At 41.4% G+C, this 21,556-nt stretch overlaps 1 protein-coding gene across 1 annotated transcript in view; it reads left to right on the top strand.

The window, feature by feature from the left end:
- Positions 1–21,556, top strand: part of ADCY1 (adenylate cyclase 1) — a 141,891-nt gene that overhangs the window by 28,867 nt on the left and 91,468 nt on the right. Inside the window, exon 2 of the mRNA XM_057431443.1 lies at positions 14,858–15,007. Coding sequence (XP_057287426.1) covers positions 14,858–15,007 — 150 coding nt within the window. The remainder of the gene's footprint in view (positions 1–14,857; positions 15,008–21,556) is intronic.

Genomic DNA, 21,556 nt, shown 5'->3' with positions numbered 1-21,556 from the left:
CAGTGCTTTACACTGGGAAAATGTCTCACTCAATGTCCCTATCAGCACAGGTCTCAAAGGGTAGAATTGTATAAAACATATAGAATCTAAATACAAACTTGTATTAACATGTATAAAGTTATTCCTAGGTCTTTCTAAAACTTTAATCTCAGTACTTGCCTCTGTTAACATATTTTGTTAATTCTGGCTAGAAAAATAGATCCTTTAGTTACTCTGTATGAAAATATGCCTATTTTGAAGAAATGGGAAGCTTTTTTCAACATGCCAAAGCAAGGCAAAATAGCAAATACAACAGTACACAACACAGGATTTAAAATACATTTCAATATATTAGATTATAGCGTGGAAGCCTAAGATGTTTAAGCAGAAAGCATGCTATCATTCTGACTTTCAGGTATACACGCATGTGAACCAGATTGCACGGTGACTACTGGCAGAATTTAGTCCACTGATTATAGAGTATGTATGTGGGGTTTAAGACATAGCCAAAATAATGACACTGGGGCACCATTAGTTAAGGAGCAGGTTAATATCTCTCAAGGTGTCAGAACTTTGAATGAATGTCATGGGTTTTGTCTTTTACTAGGGCTTTAACTGGCATTTGGACTCACTGAAAAGTACTGCTAGAAGTTGCTGAGGACCTCTACTGAGAGCTGATCCCAGGATGAAGAGAACAGGATTAGTTTTCTTAGGATTGGGTCTTGTGTTGGTTCAGATTCATTTCCAAATGAAAACAGCTACTGAGATTCTGTGTTCACAGATACACCTTTCCTCTGGAAGCACTCTGTTCACTGTTCCCTATGTTTTTTTTTTTTCTACAGGTTGTTGGATCTCATATTTTTTTGCCATTTTGCCCAGCATAACCTCAGTAGTTCAGCACTGTCATCCAGGGTTTTGTAGGAATAGCAGACTGTAGCCTGGTCCTGGTAATCTCATTCTCCTCATTTGGGGATTTCTTTTAGAACCTGTTTTATCGTTAATTCCATCCAAGAGGGATTCTCTGATATGGTCGTTAAGAAATACAATAGTTCCTCCTTCTGAAATCATACACTACTGTAGTTTTTCTGCTTGTTTTGGTTTGAAGAGAGGGTTTCTTTATTCACACACACACACACCCACACACACACCCCACAAGGGTATCTCTAAGTACTTTGTGCTTACTTGTACTTTGATAGTTACATTTTGAACCAGCTATTAGGAAAGAGGTCTGAAAATGTTCAGGAGTGCTTCTCCTGCTAGTCCCCATTTAGCTCCTTCAGGAAGCAGTTATGTATGGGGTTGAAAAGTTCGCCTTAGTTTCATGGTCTGGTGTAATATTTAGTGAGTCTGCATGGGAATGACGGATTATGGGAGCCTCCCTTCAATCTATATTCTGCAGCAACATTCTGAGAGCTCCCAAGTGAACCATACTCCCTCTTTCGACCCTTGTCAGGCTGTGATAGCATCACCCTAGTAATATGCTTCTCCTACATAAAGTACCACATTTTAATCCATGGAGGTTCTGTTACAGCTCAATACAGGTGATCTTATCACCCGGCTGGGCTGCATCCTTCCTTTAATGCATAGCACCATGTCTGTGACTGTGACTCTTGGTTTTTTTTTCTCCCCATGGAAATAGTATCCCACTTATTATTTTCTTTCTAGTATCCTTCTAATATGATAACTGGCATCCAGCATTCAGTGTTAATTGATCCTGGTTCCTCCTTCTGTTGGCATAGAACATACCTATTTAGCCTGACTACCTACTTTCTACACCCTGTTTAGATGGGACTTGACTGTCCCAAGCTGCTCATTGATTCTCCTTGCAACTGTCCTTAATCTAAGCAATCTTTTGTTACTTTACCTGCAAAGGATGTGTACTCTCGAGCTGTGGGATCTTCCAACTTGTGGAAACTTGCCAGTTCTTAGGTTTGTGTTGACCCCTTTTTTCTTCTATGAAGTTCATCCTCCTTGCAAAATCTCATCCTGTTCCAAAAGGACCCGTTCATACCTCCAGTTTTTAAGGGTCTTCACTGAACTTCTGCTGTCACCTCAACTTTCAAATACCCCATGACAGAGTGTTTGATGTTCTTTTAAGGTGACTTCATTGAGGGAATTAGGATCAGATCTCTGGTATTTAGCTCTGAAGGCAGGAGAACTATCCTTAATGAATCTGTTCGTGTAAATTAGTATTTCTTTCATGAACAGCTGACATGGATACTGTGTCAGAGCATATGGGGGAATCACTCAAGAGATACCCAGTGCATCGGGACCTGACTAAGAAACTTTTTGAGATGTTTGACGTAAAATATTTTATTATTACCTTCATACCAGAAATGGACCTAAAAAGAGTGTAATAATGATAAGAGTAAAGCAAACTCTTCATTAGTGTAATATAGTATGTTTAATTCTTTACGGAGCCATAAAAACAAATATAATCAGTGTTATGATTTTGGTGCAAGAACTTATCTTTCACTTATATCTTTATTTTTAATTACAGAAAAGGGGGAGGGAATGGGAGAAAAACAGAGAAGTTGTCGTGTTTTGTGAAACTGTATTTTCTTACTTGCATTTCTGGTCTAAAAACATTCTAAATACTTGCAGTTATTCTGAAGCTTTCTTTCAATACCACGTCTTTTATGAAATCCCCTCATAGAGACTTGTAGTTTCCAGGATAGTTCCTGACATCATCCACTACTGATTTAGGAAGTACTTGTTTCAGAAGGCTACTATTATCAGGAGACATTATAAAATATTAACATGGTTGACAAGCTACTGAATGAATAGGTGATTAGTGTTTTAACCTTTATGTAGGTAGTAAGGCTTTGCCATGGAGTAATAAGCAACTGCCAGACTTGTGTGTACTGTAGCTTGCTCATATACATATAGTAAAATCAATAGTGCTCTATTTGTTTTTATTGTGAGCCCCTTTTATACACATTTACACTTAAGATGATTCAACATGTATCTCTGTGGTGTAAATGTCATCTCTTCCTTGTTTCAGTGTGGTCTTTATGATATAAGTCATCTGAGACTTACAGGGTGGTGCATCATTTCAAAAAGTCTCTATTTTTGACTGTATTGAGGGGAAAAAGAAATATCCTGAATCTCTTGTCTGTTTTCTGGTCATGCATCTTGTGCCTTTAAGACCAGAGTCTCCACTGGAAAGTGCACTAACTGGTGCTGGTCCACTGGACCAAGCTAGAGCTGATCCAAAGTTATCTGTCCCAGATGCACATTGTGTGGGACATTCTGAGCACCACCGCTTTCCAGCCTCAAGTCCTCAGCTGTTGGACATTTTTCTTCCTGTTCTAAATGCAGACAAATAAACCTCTTGATTTTATCTTGTTTTTGGGTGAGACGAAGAACACACAGAGCCCACACTGGAAGAAAGCTAAAGAATCATCAGCACTGAAGAGAACATGTCCTGTTCCATACTTGTAAATCCTTGGTTTCTTTGTACAGAAAAGAGTGCAGTCAGCAAACCCTTAAGAGGGAATCTGTGTCCAGTTAAGGAAGATGTACTATGACATAATGTGACATACTACAGTAGTTGCAACTGGTTTGTTACCAGTGAACAGCATGCTTTGGGGCTTAACATTGTCGTCCCTGTCTCATTTGTTTTGAGGCACAATAAGAAATTACTGATGTATTGTTTTCCTCTGTAACTTAGAGTTCTCAATAATTCTGATAAATTCTACACTTATCTTTTCCAGGGCATAAAATTCTGCTGTTCGTAGTCTCTGTAATCTGTACATGGAATTAGTGCCAGTTCTCTTAAGATTGTGCGCTCTTAACTTGATGGACAGTTTGAAGCTAACGAGAACTGACAAGACATTCAAAGCAGAAAATAGACCCCACAGACAGTCTGTAGGAAGGAGGACTTTCATGTGCAATTCTAGCCCCCTTATTCTTCCACTCTTCTGCTCAGAGTAGGCGTGTTTCAGTTCCACTTCTTATCATTCTCTTCCTTTTTTCTTTATTTTCCCTTCACTCCCATGTATTCATCTTCTTCCAAAAGCATACTTGATTTATGTCCTCTTCTCTCTTACACTCCTCCAGGGTTGTGATTTAATACTTTTATTTCAGCAGTTCAACTCAGAGTTTCTAAATGCTCAGAATTCACAATATTGTGATTTTTATTTTCCAGTTATTTTTTTCATTCAAATAATGTTACATTAAAACAGAATCAGAAAAAATGCCACAAAATCATATAATGCAACAAGTTACTAGTTGTGTGCTCTCATAGCAAGTCCTTAAAAGCATTCTGTTGCTCACAAAATGGGCTCGTGAATTGGTGTATGAAGGCAGGCTGAGAAAGTTGGGGCTCTTCAGCTTGGAGAAGAGAAGGCTGTGTGAAGACCTCAGAGCAGCTTCCAGTGTCTGAAGGGGGCTACAAGGATGCTGGAGAGGGACTCTTCATCAGGGACTGTAGCGATAGGACAAGGGGTGATGGGTTCAAACTGAAACAGGGGGAGTTCGGGTTAGATATAAGGAAGAAGTTATTTACTGTGAGGGTGGTGAGATGCTGGCACAGGTTGCCCAGAGAAGCTGTGGCTACCTCATACCTGGCAGTGTTCAAAGCCAGGATAGACAGAGCCTTGGGCGACATGGTTTAGTGTGTGGCATCCCTGCCCATGGCAGGGGGATGGAACTGGATGATCTTAGGATCCTTTCCAACCCAACCCAGTCTGTGGTTCTGTATTGTTCTTGCCATTAGCAAGAACATTATCCTAATCCAGCACTGAGTATGAATCAGTTTGGAACACTACCCAGATTCCCAACAGTGGAATCATGGCTTCATTTTTTAGAACACTCAAGCTATTTTTTAGTCATACAGTGTACAGATTCTAACAATAAGCTTGATTTTTTTTTTTTTTAATAGGATCATTAACTGGAAATGAGCAGGGTTTGGTCGTTTGATACTGGATCTTTATAATTTCGTTGTCTTGGTCATTGACAATTACATTCAGTTATTAAATAAAATCATTAAACAGAGGTATATCCTCTTGCTTTCCCAGTGAGTGTCTCAAGTGCAGATGTGACGGGAAATACTTATGTTAAATCTCCCATCAGTTTCTTGTTTGCTCAGTGACCGGTTTCTCATTGCAAAAGTAGTTTTCAAAGCTGACCAAAAACTGGCGTGCTTTCTCTCTCTCCTGCTTAAATTGCTCCTCTGCAGCTTTGGCTGTATTAAAGCTGTCGAGTGCCAACACTGTCAGAAGGTACCATAGCTTAAATGACCCTGCCGAGTGAAAATCTTATTATCTGCAGAGACAGCTCTTGCAAGTTGTAAAGCACAATAGGAGGAAAGTGAATGGGCTCCATGTAATAGAACGTAGTTTCCTCAAGGCAAACACTTTCATCTTTTCAGGACGTTTGACCCGAAGTGACATTGTTCACCAACTGCTTCAAATATCTGCATTGAGAGGGGAGTTAAAATGAAAGGGATACAAGAGGGCATTTGTTCGGGTCTAGCAGGCATCCTTCTGGTGGAAAGGGAAACCAGCCGAGATCAGTCCTGATGCTGGCATGTTTTCACTTAGCCGTATACAGCCAGCCAGAGCAACAGCATAAGCAATTCTTGCTCTCTTTACCTCTGTCTGCTTTCATTCAGTTGGAAAAGTACCAGGTGTTTTGGCAGTGAGAGAGAACCAAGACTTCACAGTTTAGGCATTCCACTTATGTTGCAGGTGGCTTGTTGACTTCTGTGTACTTCTTGATGGTTTGGGGTTAGTGGCATGAAATAAATATGAGGTACTGTGCTTAATATGAAAATGTGTACCTGACACTGCTTGGGACACCAAAATTTACTTGAATTTGCTATCTAAGACCTTAAGTAATGCATTTCAGCATGATTTCCTAACAATGAGTTCATTACAGTATAGTATTTGGACAAATGCTTGAACTTAACCTGTGTTTATCTTCTCATCTGTGATACGCCTGCAACTATACCTAACTGGCATATGCTGACTTGGGAACCTGGATGTATCCATGGCTGTCTCCCAGGCCTCGAGAAAGTCCCCTGAAGCTAAATTCACATAGAGGTTTTAAGGATGGGTGTTGCATATCCTAGGTTCTATGCACCCAACCTTCCAGGAGCAAAATTCAAGCCCTCTTTCTAAGTAGCCTGTGTATAGCACAGGAGAGCACCATTTCAGTAGCAAAGAGATACAGCAGCATATATAATGAGCAGCATATATAATGAGCCCTGGGTATAATACTTCATCCCCAGCAGCACGGTTCCTAGGCTTAACAAGACTGAGCTGGAACCACTGGAGAACAGCACTGGGACTTGGAAGACCTGTGTTTTGTCACCAGGCAGCAGAATGAGCCCTCCACCCCAGCATTGTTTAATGGCAAAGCTCTGCAGAGGACTTTGAGTTTATACAGAAAACACTTTCACAACCAAACAAAGCTGACGAGTTCCTGAAGTGAAAAGCTGGAAGCGTGTTCCAGCTGCCAGAACATGCAGGAGCTCAGTGTGTGTCTATCAGTCTCCAGTAAGTCAGGTCCCATAAGAGGCATGTTGTGGAGTATGTTTTTATGGGTATAACCAAATCATGCCACAGGAGCATGAGTCAACAGTTTACTGCGTGCCACTTGGCACACAGTGGACTGCAAAAGGAGCATGTGAAGGAGGCTGTCCCACTCAGAGTAGGCAGCCTTCCTCCTAAGTTGTTACAGGAGCAACCTGAAAACACAGCATCCCTTGCAGAAACTGAAGCCATGGCCTTTGTTTGTGTCTCTGTAGTCTAAGTGCTGGCTGCTAGATAAGAAATGCTTCCTGTCTCCAGCAGCCAGGTGACAGGCTGGGGCTTCTCAGCCATGCACAGAACTCAAATGAAGAAAAACTGCATTTAAGATCTGAAGGTTCAGTCACCTAGCAACTGTGGTCCCACCAAATGCTTCAAACTTGTGTTGTGTATCCCCACAAGTCTTTATTTTTATGTATTTAATTATTGCAGCTTAAAAAAAAGCATTAAGATGTTCAGATGGATTCTTGAGGGAGAATAAGTACTGGAAATGAACCACGTGTTGCATACAGCAAATTGAAGCAGATTTTGGACAACAGATTACTGCACTGGGCTCTAATTACACAGCATGGCATTCTCCTAACTAATAGCAAAGTGGAGAAAGCCATGGATTTTTGGTTGGTGTAGAACACTTTCAGGGGATGATCACCTGGACTCTGTCAAGCAAGTAAATAACATGCACAAATAAATAAGAATACTGGCCATAATTTCTATAGAAATTGTTTTAAATGGCTTTGGCAACATATTCCAAGTGTTTTGTGATAGATAGCAGCTATTCCTAAAGCTTAGGAACAATTGAAATGTCCCCAAACCATAACAACAGAGAAGAAATGAGGTCTTATTTGTTCTATGATGACTTACAATACACCATAAGAGAATGCAACAACTGAATCAGGAGAGAAATGTAAACAACATTTGCCTCTTTCTTCTCAGCACGGAGCAGTCTGTGGGATGTGACATGTAAACCAGTTTGCCAGAATATTTTGCCTGGGTAGCTCATTGTGTGAGCTTTCCACAGATGGAAGTGGCTGAGACCATATTACCTTTAAGGTAATATGTTCTGCTGTGAAACCTGTTACATGCTCTGGAGTACAGTGCCATAATATAACAGCAGCAGAACACTGAGATACCGTATCACTTAGATCTTCTCTGAGAGGCTTTCAGAGCCTCTCATGTAGTGACAAACTGGAGATGAACCAGTTCTCTTGTGTGCCTAAACTTCACTGATTAGTGTAGATGGCTAGGAAGTTACTTTTGTTTCACATATAATATTTTTGGGATGTTCTTTTCTGTCTGCAGTAGCACCAGCACTTCCGTGGGCTTTAGAGAGCCGTTGCCTTATGGAAAAGTAACCTCCAATTACCTATCTGTAAGATCTGGTTTGATATATGGAAAGGTTGCTGATACTAACCTCAGCTGGGCTTAATAACAAATACGGAGCTAAGAGAAAGAAAGAATATTGTTCATGTGCTCTCAAAACCAACTCAAATGTGTATCAGTACGCACACACGATGTGTAAAACTGGGCTTCAGGTGGAGATAAATGAGGGCGTTTTCTTATTGCTGTTTTGGGGTTTCTGAAGTACACCAGCCCAGTTCTATACTTGGGGAGTTTCAAACGTTAATGTTGTGCCAACCATTTCTAGTAGAATACTGCTGTGTGTTTAGGACTTTTTCTTTCCCTCCCAGAAAATTTACAGCTTTTATGAAGTCATTCATTACTTGGAATGGTTTGAGGCAGTTGAGAAGTTATCCTTGAAGGTATTTCAGCCTGTATGCTGCTTGCAGGATTTTCCATCCAGTCCTTTATTTCTCAGTTCTACAATTACATATATCAGTGCTCTGTTGTGTTTTACCTTAAGTCCCCTGTCTGATACCTGTCCTATTCCCTAAAAATCAGCTGCTTTTTTTCTTTTAAGAATGAAAACTCTTGTGCGTAGAAGTGCTGCTTTCCCTTTTCCTGATTAATGAAAAATCCAGAAGCCTTGGTACATCCAAATAAAGATTTAATGTGTTGCTAATGCGAAAGGTAAAACTGCTAGAGTTGGGCCTTCCTTTCAGAAACCCGCTAAGAAAAGCACAACAGCTCAGAAACTCAAAAATGGGAGCCTGAAATTAATGCCATTGATTCTTGTCACACCTAAGCGAATAGTGACAGGTAGGCAAAACTGGTATCTTGTATAATCACAGATATCTTTATCAGAACATTTTTAAGCTGCAGAGCTACATAAGGTTTAGGATTCAGAAATGTAGGATTCTGTCAGCTCTAGTTCTGATTTTCTATCCTAATTATCTGCTACTTAATCTCAGAGGTAAGTGCTTCCTGCCACCAGATAAACAGCCAACAGTGTATGGTGTGGGAGGGAAGCGCACTAACTGTTCTCCCAGTGTGTGTTTCCAAGACAGAGGGACATGTGGTTTGGAGACAGATGCAACAAATGAACTTGTTAACACTGGGGAGCTCACTGGCTGTTGATGACTCTACTTTTCTTGGGACCTGTTTCAGAAAGGTTTATGGTACATGTTTTACACAGTAGTTATAAATTGTGTCTTGTACTTTGGTCAAACAGGGATGCAAATAAAGGGAGAGATGCAGAGTGGGTGTCTGTGGCTGCACATTGTACTCATGCACTTCAGCAAACCTGGCTGTGGTTAATACACATAGCATCCTAGGTATCCTGAAAGTCTCTCTTCCCTTCTATGGTTATAGACACCCCAGCACTACTATCTTTTCCTCAACTAGTGACATCTAGTCTCATTCAACACATTATCCTGATATACCGAGTCACTAGTCCCCTCATAGAGTATACTGTAGATTCAGAAGCACTGCGAATGAAGGCAGGAACCACCACAGAGAATGCCACAGTAGAGCAAAATCTTCTTAGTAGGTTGCATAAACCAGTTAGGACAAAACTAATGAAACCCAAGAGTGGGACATTTATGCAAACGGGGAATATGTTTACTTAATCTGGAGAAAATTTGTTTGGCTGCCATCTGTGGTAGGAAACACAGTCAGGAACTACAGAGAAGTTCTCTGCTCCTGTGCTACACCACTTCAGCAAAGGGAGGGAGGAGACGAGTAATTAAGTGTTCTCAAAAGGCTGCAAAGTGAGTGAAGTGAATCACTAAACTTCAGCCCATGTCAGGATCAAGAAGCACGTGTGCATTCTCTTCTATGCAGTCTTGTGCTGTAAGGAAGCCTCTGCTCTAATGTTACATTTTCCGTAACAGGGAAAGGAGAAACTGTTTCTGTTTAAACTTGTAAAAGGCCTTGTTTATGATATCAACACTTTTCATACACAGCACAGTCTTGTCTTGCTCTTTAAGAGTTTTAATGGTGGAAGCACTGACTCATTTTTGTAAGCTGTTCATGGCTCTTTCCTCTGAGGTATGCCTCACAATTAGACATTCATATTTTACAATAATGCATTTCATTGCTGTATCTCAAAGCATTTTGACAGGATGAGTAAATGTTACGTTGTCTGCGCAACAGGAACAGCAGTAGTGGCTCAGAAATTACTTGCAGTAAAATACAATTATCAGAGAACACTGGGAGCAGAATTCAGCCCACCATACTTCTCGTCATACCAGGTATCTGAGTGACATGCGAAAACTGTATTGGTCTCTTTTCCTCAAATTGCTACCTTCACCAGGAGATGATGGCCATATTTCCTACATAGAATCATAGAATCATTAGGGTTGGAAAGGACCTTAAGATCATCTATTTCCAATCCCCCTGCCGTGGGCAGGGACACCTTATGCTAAATCATATCACCCAAGGCCTTGACCAACCTGGTCTTGATTCTGCTCTACTGCATGCGATAACATGAGAACTCATGCTGCTGAGAATAAATCCATTCTTGATATTGGCCACTAAATTAGAATCCTGGGAGCGTTAACTCTCAAAATCCCTTCTCAATCCCATTCACGCCACAGGCCCAGCTTTTAGACAGCACAATGAAGTTCTGGGGAGTCTCCTAAGTTTTGTTCACTGGTAATTTCTGTTTCTCATTTAGTCTACTTCAGTGTCCATCCACATGATGCCACCTTGTAAGTAAGTCTTTGAGTAATGCAGAGGTGATTTGCACCTTTGTGAAACAGCCCCATTTTTCTATGAGATTATTTTGTGAGACAGAAAATTACTCCACAGTGAAACTCAGTCTCTGGCTTGAACTATCTACTGTGTATCTGTTTACCTGGTAGCAGAATTAGTCTGCTGAGTAAGCAGAGTCCTGTTAAAAGGCAAGTAAGAAGAATTTTTCACCATTTGTTTGGGAGAGAGAGCAAGTGCATGTGTGAATGCATCTTGCTTTGAAGGAAAAAGAAGCGGAGAATAAATCCTGTCTGGAACAGAGAGAGACGTTTCAAGAGACTCTTCAAAGAGTCTTTTAACTAATCCCAAGGGACACGCAAAAAGTGGGAGGTGATTCTAGGGGGGAAAATGAAAGGGAGCTGTTGAATTGAACTTCTCAAGCCCTGTGCATGCATGAGCATGTTACATGCTGTTACCTCCAGAATTACCTGCTCACTCCTAGATGGGAATTGCTGTATTGCACGGTTTGTGTTCCCTGCCAAAAGTAACATGAGACCCAAGAAAGGCAATGGATAAAAAAGCCAGGAGAGACAGGAATTTGGTTGAAATTGCTGGACCTGCCAGTCCTTCACCGACAAGGAAGCCCACAGGAGCTAGCTGTGTTGGAAGCCTGCCTTTGGTAATACCCTCCAGAGCAGAAGGAACCATGCCAGAGTTCATCCAGTTACTGACAGTCTACCCTACTGTTGACTAGAGCAGCTTAGAGGTCAGGATGTCGGTACTGATGTGCAGCAGAGATGTGGAATGCACAATACAAGGTTCAGTGACAACAATCAATTTTAAAGTAATTTAAAAAAAAGGCTTTCATGACCCTGATCCTCTTTTCTATTTTTATCCTGGCTGACCCATAATCTCATTTTGGAATGAGAGAATAACATTGTTTGAAAGAGGTTGCGGCATAAAAATGTCTTTGAGTCATTTTGCGTTGCATTGAGTAAATTGATTCTTTGGCAGTTCTGGAAATAGAAGGTGATGGTGAAATCTGAAGAGTGCTCTTTATGCTATTGAGCGGTGGTATAGTAAATAATGTAGGAATGATTTAAAACTCAATTCATTGGTATTTCAGTAGCTTTGGATGCCTCAGTACCTCTTGAAAGATCCTCAGTTTTAATAGCAAGTCTCTCAGTAATTCCTGGAGTTACAGCACGTAATGTGTGAGTTGCATGTGTATGTCTGTATATAGAGATGAACATATTTACATATTAAAATGAAAGGGACCAGGAAATGGCATGCATTTGAGAAACCTAGAGAGACGGATGTATGCAGCTTGCAATTGAGGAAGAGATAGTAATTAAGCCGAAAATGGGTTGTGGAGGGAAGGAACTCTTACCTCAGGAGACAAAGTGCCCTACTTTCTTTTCTCACACTTTGAAATCTATGAATCTTTTACTGGCTTTATCACTTTTCGTGGTTCCCTGCAGGCCAGGGCTGACAACTAAGCCTCTGTTTTATCTTAAACTGTTCAAAGCATGTCAGAAAATTACTTTCCCTGCTGAGTCTGAAAGTGGCTGCATGATTGCAGGATCCCACCTACCGGTTGCCCCAGTCCAGGTGATCACCATTGCTTCAAATCTTAATGATAGACCCAGAACAGCTGGCACATTGCCACAATATAAGGTCTTCTATTGCTTGTAGTTGAGGACCAAAAACCGAGTTGAGTCCTTCATTTATGTCTTGGGCCACTCTGATATCAGCACATAAAGATGGTTTTGTTTTTGCACCCCGTGTTCCTAAGAGCTGTTTTGTTACACTCTCTCTGTCTTGACTGTTTATTCTTTGGGCTCTCTCTGCTGCCTTTGAATATGGCTTTTACAAATCCTTTCTATTTTTATTCCCTTGCACTTCCAAGAATTAGCTTTAAAATACACCGTTGCTGTTACACTTCAGCATGATAAAATGCAGGGATAAGGTGAATGTGGTTGCATTTGTGCTTCTAAAAATAGTATTCTACTGGAATTTCTGCAGTAATTTCATTTTAGTGGTCTAATTTGTGCTGAAAATTGATATACCTCAAACAGATCTCTGTGATGAAGTAAAATGAAGCAGGATAGAAATTGCAGATTGTTTATGCTCAGCCTGTATCATGAAATAATACACTCGTGTACTGCTTTTCACCTTAAAAGTTTTACCATCTGTATTACCATCTGTGAGAAATGACACATAAGTAACTGCTGCATGAGATTCCTAGGTTGAAATTCATCTGACTGATGACACCTGAACCTGCATTTTGCAGTTCTCAGGGGGAAGCTGTAACACCATTCTTCACGAGTGTTAGCTCTTGTGAGATAACTGTTTCTTTTTGGGTATTGGAGGAGGAGGAAAACACTGATGCTAGACAGAGCTGCCTTTATTGTGGTAGGGTGTCTTCTGATTTTGTGCTAGTGAGAATGTTGTTGATCACCATCCCTGGAAATGCTCAAACACTGTGTAGACAAGGCCCTTAGGAACATGGGTTAGTGGTGGACTTGGCAGTGGTGGGGGAATGGTTGGACTTGATGGTGTTAAAGGTGTTTTCCATCCTGATTTATTCTATAGTACTCTTAGCTAATAACAACCAGGTATGAAGGTAAAAATTAGAGGACTTGTGAATCCATGAAGGTCTGGAGAATGCACCCAGAATGAATCTTCCTCTCTGTACTGAGATCACAGGTGGTGAGATGTATACTGCCATTAGTTAAACACCCCAGAAAATCCCTTCTTATTTTGGTAAATAGTCCCTCCAAAAGCAGCAGGGAGTTTCTAGATGTCGTTTTGGATCTTTGCTTACCACATTGACTGAATTCAAGCCTTCAAGTGAGTATTCCCTACATGGACTGGCACAGCTGGTGCTGATTGGCACAGCTGGTTTCACTGGAAACAAGGGCAGTGGTCTCCTCTTCAGCTTACGCTAACAGAACACGTGATAGTAGAGATGTGCGGGCTTGAAATGTAACCCTTGTATTAAGAAATAAATGTCAATTATATGGTCTTTATGAACTATTTTAAATGCATAGGAATTTGACATGATTTGTGTTACTTGCTGTAATGTCTTTCTTTGCTCTTACTATACCCAATTTTTGCCAATTTATGTGCAAGATGCAAATGCTTCATCCCTGGCGGTGTTCAAGGCCAAGTTGGACAGAGCCTTGGGTAACATGGTTTAGTGTGAGGTGTTCCCTCCTCATGGCAGGGGGGTTGGAACTGGATGATCTCAAGGTCTTTTCCAACCCTAACTATTCTATGATTCTATGTCTGAAACGATGGGATATATGAGTCGCCTGAAACCTTATCATGATGCTGTGATTGTAACTAGAGTAACTACAGACAAAGAGACTGCGGAGATACTAGGTAAACAGGCCTTATTGCCTCCTTTCTAAACAAACACTGCATTGCATTGCAGAATTTACCATCTGAGGACATGTTTTGGACATCAGAGATGCAGTGAGAAACTTAGCTGGGATTTTCTTAGATAGGGAAACTGTGTGCAAACCACAGTTATTTAGGTTATTTAGGTTAGTTAACTTTACTGCCTATTGTAAAAACATTAAAAAATGACCAGAAGGGTCACTGGGCCATATGTGTGTCCTTTATCTAAGCACTATTCATAGAAGTAATTCACTGTACCTGTTGATAGCATTGCAGTGGTGCTTGGTTTGTACCAATGGCCATCATTTGAAAGCACTTGGCACCTTCTAAGAGGTCTGCTGCAGGGTAACATCAGCAATATTTTAGATGATTTGTCCAAAATACAGTATGGTTGGTAATGGTATAGCTATGGGATGAGAAGCAGATTTTCGAGGTGCGAATTGCACAAGATGAAGGCTTGGGTACCCAGGCACACATTTTGCTTTAGTCACAGATTTTATCCATGTCTACTTTATAGGAGAAATAACTCCAGTCTTCTGGGCACCCCACAGTTGAACAAATGCTGAATATACGGCTTTCATTAGGTGCACAGATCTGCCAATGGGCTGGTGAAAGAACCAATGCTGAATGAAAGTGCTAAGCTACACATCATCGTAAGAGAAATTAACTTCAGCAGAGATGCAGTGTGTGTGTATTATGTGGTACTGCTTGCCTGAACTTATGGTAGCTGCTGTGATTGTTTCACTGCAGTTGGGTTGTGGGAAGGGGTATCAGTGACATGACTGCTGAGGCGGAACTTTGAAAGACGGTGCTTATTTTCTTCTTTTTTAAATTTTGCTGAGTAGAAATGTAAACCAAAACCCTGTATTTTAAACTGTGCATTTCTTTTTCTTTCTTTCTTACAGCTTGTGGCCAATGCAATCCTTTTTGTCAGTGTAAATTTGTATGGGGTCTTTGTGAGGATTTTGACAGAAAGGGCTCAGAGGAAGGCATTCCTTCAGGCCAGGAACTGCATTGAGGACAGGCTGAGGCTGGAGGATGAAAATGAAAAACAGGTCAGTTTTTAAGTCTAATTTCTTTTTCTCTGTTTCTTGTGAGATGACTGTAGTTACGTGAATCACAGGTCAGGACATTGCTGCCAAGTGCATGGTAGGGGGTGTGTGTGTGTTTCTGTTGTGAAGGAAGGGTGCTGCCTCCCCCTGACGTGCTTCCACTCCTCCTCCACAGTGCGCACACTCCTCACTCTTCATCTGCAGCACACACAGAAGGTGCAGGCTGACCCACAGCTACTGTCAGCCCTGCTACCAGAGGGGATGTATTTTCCGACTGAAGCAAAACTAAGGTGCCATTGCAGTCTAAAACCCTGGGGGGGTTCTGCATGGATGCTTTGGGGTGGGTGTTAGATGTGCTGTAAATACTTCCTTTCTGTCTGTGTGTGCTGTAACCTGCTTGCATTCGTGACAGTTATAAATGAAGTAATCAACATTCTGGGGACAAGGGACTGAACTGATATGCATGAATAACTGCCACCTTAGTAGCTTGGTTTATTTGACACACTTTTATCAATCAATCTTGCAAACAGATTTGGAAGCAACAAGTTAAAAAAGGCTCCATTGTGGAGCTTGCTGCTATTACTAACTGGTCTGAATCTTAAAGCTGCTAACATCTGTTGAGCTGTAAGGTTTGGGCTAGATTTTTCTTTCCACTTAGATGATAATAGAGGGCCATGCTAGAACACATAGATGTAATTCCTTTGACCTATGTGGAATGATGGTAACTTATGCCAATAAAGGTTTTAAGTGGTATTCAAGCCTTGCTATACAAGATGTCAGGGTCCTCAGAGGTTGTGGATATCACATGCTTTTACTTCCCTTCACTTGCAATTTCTCTAGTAAGTCTTTTCCTGTGTGTGAAATAACACAGGTCCTTGAGTACTTTCTATTATGAATTGAGTGAATGGATTTTTATGACCTAGACTTACTCTGTAGTAAGTAGATGTCTTTGAACAACTGCGTATCTTTGGTGGCTATGTAAAAATGGTATTAGGATCAAAGCCTTTAGGTTTGGTTCTGGTGATTTGTGATCCAAAGCTGCAGATTTTTTCAAAGGCGTAAATGTTCAATAAGTAAATTTGCATGTTGGGCCTTTGAAAAAGTTTTGGGATCCAACATGAAAATAATGTTTGTTTTTTGGTTTCTCTGGTTAGCACATTAGCAATCTGTCTTATTTTATGTTTTATCCATGCATATAGAAACACCAGTAAGCAAAAACATTACACGAGTACCATTATTGTTGATAGTATACATAAAGAATCCTGCAAATGTTTTTCCAGTGCAGTATACACATCAGCAAACAGAGTACACTCTTCTCCTACACTTGTGAAATGAGCACAGTGTAAATCTCAATACAGTGGTGAATGCTGATTAGCTGCCAAAAATACCCTGAGAATATTTTCAGTGGCTGCTCTCTCACTATATTAGAATTCCTCTAAAACCAGGGTGAGAATTAAGACCTGATTAGAGGCTACAGAATCATTCTGCAGTTGCTGTGGGATAATGTAGCCCAAGTTTGCAGCTGGCAATCCTCAAGAGTGAGAGGAAAAGAGCCGATGCTGACCTAGTTCAATTTTTGTGATCGTTCCTGTATTTTTGTTCTGTGAAGTGTCAACATTACATGTTAAAAAGGGCTGATTTTGTTCACCAGACTTTCTTGTCTCCTTCAGATGCTCTGACCTAAATACTGTGGGCCTTTTACATTGTGAATTGTAATCCAGAATGCTAAAATCTTTCCCTGGTACTTCTGTGCAAGTCTCTAAAGGGAAAGGAAAGAACGTGCTCTTGGCTTTTGAATATACACAGCCTTCTAGAGTTAAAGTTTTGACTGTGTGAGACAGATCCCACAGCTGAAACTGTGAGATTTCTTCCTCTGTGTCCTACTTACAGTGATTCTGCTCATCTGGGATGCATTTGTAGTAATAGTCCCACATGATGGGTTTGATGAATCTGTTTTTGTGAGCAAGAGCAAATATCTCCTGTTGTGGCATTTTCAGAGGCATCATGTAGGAGTTCGCAAGTAGGCTTGGGAAGTGTTGCTGGGGAGAAGGGGAGCAGACGGCCTCTGTTTATTTTAGAACTCAGTTTAATGTTCACCCTGTTATCTCTTCTCTGTGGTCACAACAAATAACTGGCCTTGATGGTGGCATCATCCATTTGTTATGTTGCTGAATGTTGGACTGCAATTTCAGAATAATGTAAGAAGTGAAGGCCAAGAACCAAATAAGTTGTAGACCATGAGAGAATAATTAGAATCATTCACTTGGGATAAGCATTTTCTCTCCTTGTCTATAAATCTCAGCAGCGAGACCTTCCTCTGCAGAGCAGGCAGTTAAGAATAAATGATAGGAAGGGGCTTAGAGCAGCCTGGTCTAGTGGAAGATGTCCCTGCCCATGACAGGGTTTGGAACTGGATGAGCTTTAAAGTCCCGTCCTGCTCAAACCAGTCTGGGATTCTATGGAATGCTTTGAGGTGGGTCCTGTTCCCTGGACCTGCGCTTGTTTTCTGCTCAGAGCGCCTGAGCACTTCCCCTTTACTCCCACTGCACCATCTCTCTATGTCCACTTCCAGATTGGTCCTTTGCCCAAACAGCAAGCAAGGCATTGTCACCCTGCTCCCTGGAGGACCCCCAGCCCTATAGACTGACAGCCCTACCAATCCTGGCAGCAACCTCCAGGCAGTGCTTCACCCCTTCCCAAGAGAACAAGAAAGGAGCAAGCAGGGATGGGGAACAGCAGATGTGTTCAGTGTAGAGGAAGAAGTATTCTGCAGCTGATGGAGGCTTCTTGCTGTCTAATTCAGAGGGGAAACCAGTAAGGAAGTTGTGGCTCACTGTGTATTAATTCCCAGTGTGGCAGCTCCTGAAGATGCGCTCTGCTCCAGGAAAGGGATAGCATTGTAACTCTGGGGCCAGCTGGATTTGAAGTGCAACTGGTCCACTGTGTTTAAAGGCCTGTAGACTCCCACTTTCCTGCTCTTTCAGCATTATGTACTTTTGTTGTGCCTATAGTTTTGTGATGGTGGATTTCACTCTGTGCACTCTGCGAAACAGAGCTTCCTTTTAGTTTTTAATAGACTTCTTGTCTGATGACTCAACTGGGTGCTCTCCAGCTCTTTCTTGTTTTGTGGTAACTTATGAGTAATTATTATACAGTAACTTTATCAATGTCCCACACACACAACACTATAGACTTTTCTCATAACCCTGCTCCTCATTCTTTCCAAGCTGAAGAATCGTAGCCTGTTTACTCTCCTGATACATGGAAGCTATTTCTACCCCACTCTTACCAACTTCATAACAAATCATACTCACTTCCCTCCCTCCCTCCCCGATAATAGGAATATTTTTATGCAGGTTCATGCACTGGATTTGGAGATAGAGTGTGTAATTTCCATCAGTAACTTCCTGCAGCACAGGATGATGTGAAAAGTGCCAGTAGTCTGACTTCATGCAAATCTTCTGCCCACAAAATCAGCTTTGATTTAACCTATTTAATCTAATAATCACTGTTTTTTAGTTGCAGAAGTACATGCAACTATGTTTGCAAAATGAAGGCAGTCTTTCTAGCAATGTGTTCAGGTATTTCTTTCCCTCCTAAATGTTACCTTGGTGCTTGCTCACAATCAGAACATGATGATGGGAAAACAACTGGAGAATAGCAAAGTCTCCAGAGTGGAGACTGGCTGTCTTTAAAAACGATTGTGAATTCACATTTACTTATCAAACCGTTGGGACTGGAGGGATGTGCTTCATTCCTTCATGAAGTAGTTGTGTACTCCACTACAGTGCATGCAATTTAAGTTTATTACAGGCTTTAACATAAGAAGCTAAAGGAAGCACTAAAAACCAGAGGGAGTTAGGAGGCAATGGGCTGAGACAGCCAGTGCTGTGGCTAGCTTCAGGGCCCAAAGTGTGGCACTCCAGCTAGTTTCATTAGTTTTGCTGAGAGGTGGTTGTGGTGTTCCCTTTGCTAGTACACCATGCTATTGCAGTGATGCTGGTTCTGGGAGACAGACTAGCATCTTGGTGTTGCTCTGTGCATGTTCACCAGGTCGTTTGAAGCTTGCTAAATTCCCTTTATGCAATGTTGAATTGTGCATACAGTTCATACAAACTTAGAATGGTTTGGGTTGGAAGTGACATTCAAGGCTCATCTAGTCCACCCCCCCTGCAATGAGCAGGGGCACCTTCAGCTAGATGGGGTTGCCCAGTTGTCTGCTTTTGTATGTATATGCATTCAGAGTGTCTGCTGCATTTTAACATTGCATATAGTAACTGGGACAGCACGGAGTCAGAGATCGGATTAATAACTATTAATGGAAAATGAAACGGTGCCAGCAAAAGATACACCACGAGTCTCGGTGCAGAATACATTGAACCTCTGCTTTGGGGCATTTTGGGTTCAAATTCCCTGCTGGGTTCAGATTCCCTTTCAAAACAATTTAGGTATCACCCATTTTGGATATGTGTGCTAGCTCCTGTACCTTTAGGTAAAAGGATGAACCCACAGCAACCCTCCAGTGGTTTTGTCCATTATGTTTAATTTCAAGCATTTATGGAAAAAAAAGGGGGGGAAGGGGAGAATCAACATAATATTTGAGCAAACTGTGTTGAACTTTCATTTTGGTAACAGATAACGGGTTGTTGTGGGGTTTCCTTCCAATTCAGCAGCCAAACTGTGAGGAATCAGTTGTTCACACAGCCTCAGGCAGGAGTAATTTCTAGGGTGCCTGACAACGTGCTTATCAATGTGTAATCAGCTTTCCTCATGTTTCCCCTACTTTTTATTCTCAGAATCTTGACTCTTTTTTAATTGCAATGCAGGAGAAGATGTAAAATTTATCATTAAAACACAGGCCCCGTCTCCATAATCATTCATACTGGCTCTGTGCATCAGCAAGTCACTCTGCAGCAAAGATTTCATCTGCATCATGTGTGGGAATAAAAACGTGCTCTTGTCAAATTATCTAGTGTGCAACAGGGAGGTGATCTGGACTTTACACACATTGCAGCCCGAGATATGCTATCAGATCCTCTGCAAAAGCTAGCCAGTACAGCCTTTGAAAAACACAGGTGGAGTAACTTGTTTTAGCTGACAGGGTGAGCCTGTACTACATCACCACTGTGCTCGGTGTTACAAGGAGGCTTTAGAGATGGATTTATTGTGTTATCAAACCACAATGTCACACAGGAAAGTCCACCTTCAGAAATCTATTTGTTCTTTTCTAGGATCAGGGAAAAGAGAAAATAAGGAGTGTTACAGTTTCAGGCTCTTAGTTGGAACTGCTGGGGCTTTGTGCTCTTAGCCAAATAGCAGCAGCAGCAGCAGAGATGGGAACTTCTCCTGTTCTCGGCTTCTTTTGTCACCTTTGGCTGCTAATATCCTTACACAGGGCTGAGCTGAACTATTGGCTACCTTTATCCTGCTGCATGGCACCCTGGGCTCAGGTAAAAGGAGTTGCAGAGGTGCATTTCTCTCTCCCACATAGCAGTTATGCCCAGAAGCTTTCTACTGTCTAGCATCTGTTAGTCCCCGGTCCTGCAACAGTCATGCATCTGTCTGTTCTTCATACAGCAGACAATAAATCTAAGGGCTGCTCAGGTTAAATGCAAGTGGAAGGCTTCAGCTTCAACCTGAAGCCATTAGGAGCTGTTTGGTACCCCTTGCAAGGCAGGGTGCAGCAAACAAATAAATGTTTTCCAGTTTTACAGCTCTATTACACCTCTTTTTATGCAGAATAAACATCTCATGTGAATGTGGTTAGTGCCATAAGCTGTGTTTGTCACACCATTAGGATTATTCTTACTTATCTTTGGCCAAGTAAACATGAACCTTTTAACTTCCAGGCAGTAATCCCTAGTAGTAGTAGACACATATAGGGGTATTTCATCCCTTCTATCCTGGACACCTTGCTGGAGATGAGATGAGATAAGGTTGCAGAGGGACACCTAAGTCTAGAGCTACACAGCCATGTGATAACAGAAAGAGGTGCTTGCAATTAGACTTGAAATTCTGAAGTGTAGAAACTCAGCAGCATACAAGAAAACACACGAGAGTTGGAAATCATGTACATGTCTTTTATTTGCATTGTAATGGTATTATTCTACCCACATTAATTTGAAAAATGTAATGTATGGTATTACAGAAAAATCTCTGAAAGCATTTAAAAGGCCACATTTATAGCAGCAGGCTAGATCAGTACTGTTACAATGTGGTTTAACTTCACCTCCTGAAAGCTTCCTTTTAGTAAGTGTTGTGGTTTAACCTCAGCAGGGAAATAAGCGCCACAGAGGCACTCACTCACTCACACACACACACCCAGTGGAATGGGGGAAAGAAACAGAAGAACAAAAGTGAGAAAATTCATAGGTTGAAATAAAGAGTTTAATAAGTAAAGCAAAAGTCACGTGTGCAAGCAAAGCAAACCAAGGAATTCATTCTCTGCTTCCCATGGGCAGGCAGCGGTTCAGCCACCTCCAGGAAAGCAGGGCTCCATCACATGTAACCGTTACTTAGGAAGATAAAACACCATCACCTCAGACGTCCCCT

Source organism: Pezoporus wallicus, unplaced genomic scaffold, assembly GCF_028554395.1.
Source record: "Pezoporus wallicus isolate ANWC-B61680 ecotype Strahan unplaced genomic scaffold, APGP_CSIRO_Pwel_v1 scaffold_11491, whole genome shotgun sequence".
Taxonomy (NCBI): domain Eukaryota; kingdom Metazoa; phylum Chordata; class Aves; order Psittaciformes; family Psittacidae; genus Pezoporus; species Pezoporus wallicus.
Note: the sequence above shows the minus strand (reverse complement) of the source record. Positions and strands in the feature narration are given on the sequence as shown.